This window comes from Arachis duranensis, chromosome 6 (genome assembly GCF_000817695.3).
Source record: "Arachis duranensis cultivar V14167 chromosome 6, aradu.V14167.gnm2.J7QH, whole genome shotgun sequence".
In the NCBI taxonomy this organism is placed as follows: Eukaryota; Viridiplantae; Streptophyta; class Magnoliopsida; order Fabales; family Fabaceae; genus Arachis; species Arachis duranensis.
The window spans coordinates 15,610,145-15,613,119 of record NC_029777.3 but is presented as its reverse complement, the minus strand read 5'-3'; the positions used below and the strand labels follow the sequence as shown (position 1 = coordinate 15,613,119).

At 35.9% G+C, this 2,975-nt stretch overlaps 1 protein-coding gene across 1 annotated transcript in view; it reads right to left on the bottom strand.

Moving 5' to 3' along the window:
• The window catches only part of LOC107493059 (disease resistance protein RUN1-like), a 3,816-nt gene extending 2,138 nt beyond the window's left edge, over nucleotides 1–1,678 (bottom strand). Inside the window, exon 1 of the mRNA XM_016114137.1 lies at nucleotides 1,609–1,678. Within this exon, the coding sequence (XP_015969623.1) occupies nucleotides 1,609–1,678 (70 nt within the window). The remainder of the gene's footprint in view (nucleotides 1–1,608) is intronic.
• Between the last annotated feature and the right edge of the window lie 1,297 nt (nucleotides 1,679–2,975).

Below are 2,975 nucleotides of genomic sequence, written 5' to 3'. Positions count from 1 at the left end.
GACAGATGATTAGCCGTGCTGTGACAGAGCGCGTTGAACATTTTCACTAAGAGGACGAGACTGTAGACATTGACAATGGTGATGCTCAACATACAACTTGCCATGGAAAGGAGTAAGAAGGATTAGATGAAGACAGTAGGAAAGCAGAGAGACGAAAGGGACAAAGCATCTCCATACGCTTATCTGAAATTCTCACCAATGAATTGCGTAAGTATCTCTATCCTTATTTTATACTTTATTCATAAATCATCTATAACCATTTGAATCTGCCTGACTGAGATTTACAAGATGACCATAGCTTGCTTCATACCAACAATCTCCGTGGGATCGACCCTTACTCGCGTAAGGTTTATTACTTGGACGACCCAGTGCACTTGCTGGTTAGTTGTGCGAAGTTGTGATAAAGAGTTGAGATTGCAATTGAGCGTACCATGTTGATGGCGCCATTGATGATCACAATTTCGTGCACCACTGGTCCACTACTTGCGACAGAAAAGAAACATCCAAAATCTAAAAAAATATTTAACCATTTTAAAAATTTCAAAGCATCTAAAACTTAATAAAAAAGAGATATCCAATAATTTTTAAAATTTCAAAACCTAATAAAATGAGATAATAAAAAATTATTGAAAAAAGAATATCCAAAAATTAAGAAAAAAATCTAAAACTATTAAAAAAAAGCATCCAAATAAAAAAAGGAACATCTAAAACATAGGAAAAAAGCATCATCCAAAACTAGTAAAAAGAAGAATCCGAAATTTAGAAAGAAACATCCAAAACATAGTAAAAAGAATCATCCAGAACTAATAAAAAGAATCTTCTGAATTCTAGAAAAAAAGCATCCAAAACTAGTTAAAAGAATCATTTAAAACAAAGAAGAAGACGACTTGTGGTGGCCTTCGGCACATCCATGATGTGCGCAAGACAGCAGCAGCACAGCCGTGGGGAGATGGGGCGAGATAGCAGCAATGACACCCCGGGTGGAGGGAGACGAGACAGCAGCAGCGGCGTCGCAGAGGGAGGGAGGCGAGATAGCAGTAGCAGAGTTGCGGGAGACGTGCGCGAGATAGAAGCGGTGTTGCGTCACTAACGAGGCTTCTTTGGGCAGTAGTGGCGTCGCGGAGGAAGGGAGGCGAGACAGTAGAAACGGCGCCGCGGGAGACGTGCACGAGACAGCAACAGTGTTGCGTCACTAACGAGGCTTCTTCAGGCAGCAATGCGGACGACCTAGAGGAAACCACGCACACCTCGCACGAGAGCTCTGATTAGTAGTGATGGCGCACTGTCGTGGCAGAGGAACGGACGAATAAGCTGTAGAGTGATGACGTGATGAAAGAAAAAGGTGACGTATTGTGAGTGTATGTTTATATAAGATTATGTTGATTAATCCTAATTATTCAAATTCAAAATCTAATTCTAATTAATTTAAAATCTAATTTTTAAAAAGGACAATTTACCAAAATAAATAATTTGGCTTCCAATTTTACCATAATACATATTTTACAAAACGGATACCAAAATGTACTTTTTCTATAAATTATGTAAACCGCGATAAGAGACCCACGGTTTACAAATGAACGTAAACTGTTAAAAGGTTTTGCGGATTACGTTCGAAGCCCAACTGCACATAATCCGCGATAGTGGTGTCGCGGTTTGTGTGTGAATTACAAACGTCCATAAACCGCTACACCCCTGTCGTGATTTATGTTGATATGAAAAATGGCTAGAAACCGCAGCAGGGTCTCGCGGTTTCTGTGTATATGTGTTTCTTGCTGAATATTTTTTCAACCTGGACCTTTAACTTTAGCATAGTTTTCACCAGCTTTAGTGTTGTAGTCATGTGTGACATCTTATTAGTGGAAAGCCCCTGCACCAGCTTCTACTTTAGCATAATTTTTTATTAAGTTAACAATTTATTTTTATATAATATAAATACATTTATTGAATTTATAGTCAATTTAGTTCTAAAATTAAGGATTGAAAAAATATATTTGTTAAATTTTTTTATTTAGTTCTGAGTATGTACTACCTGAATTAAAAGAGTTACGGTGAATAATAGATTAACTTACTAGTCTTATTTTTTCTGCTACACATCCATATAACCATATAACCAAATTGGCCTAAACCCAAATAAATTCAAGCACATTAAATGGAGAGTGAAAAACATGCGCCAGACACAAAAAACCCTTCCTTTTTCATTCGCGTTTCATTATGAAAGAACGTTACATCTTCAACACGAAACCAATACACCAAAACATACACTCATTCTCTTCAAATATCTCTGAACATCACTCAAACTTCAATCATATTCTTTGCAGAAACCACTACTGCAAAGAAATTGGAAGAAGATTTCGCAAGTAACAACCAAAAACAAACGAAAACAGCAACAAAGACTACAAAAGGTATGAGAAAACTACTGTTCATTTAAAATCTTGCAATGTCGCATTTCGCCTAGTTTCATTTTAGTTTTACTGGTTTGATTTGCTTCGTTTAGTAGATTGAACTATTGTGAATGATTTTTACAGTATAACTAGGGCTTTAAGATATACGTGCTTGTTCTTATTGGTGTGGATAGTTTAACTAGTGCTCTGTTACTATCTTCAGTACTTCTTTTACATTGAAGAATACTATTCTTTTTTATTGAAAGTTGATAATGATTTATTAACCACATGAACGTTTTTGGTTCGATGGCCTTTGTGATTTTGGTTCTGTACATGAAGGATTTTCGGTTCAGTGGGTTGTGGCATTTTAATTAACTTGATTAAGATCTACATGCTTGTGGTTGTTGATGTATTGAATGAGTTTTGTTTAGGATAATTGACATTAGAGACAACTCTTTTACTTTGATAAGCCATACTACTGTAAAATTGTCTCATTATATTTGATTAAGATATATGTGGTTGTTCTTATTTGTGTGAATAGTTTAACTAGAGTTTTGAAAATGATTGTTACTATCATTATTACTTCTTTTGCAT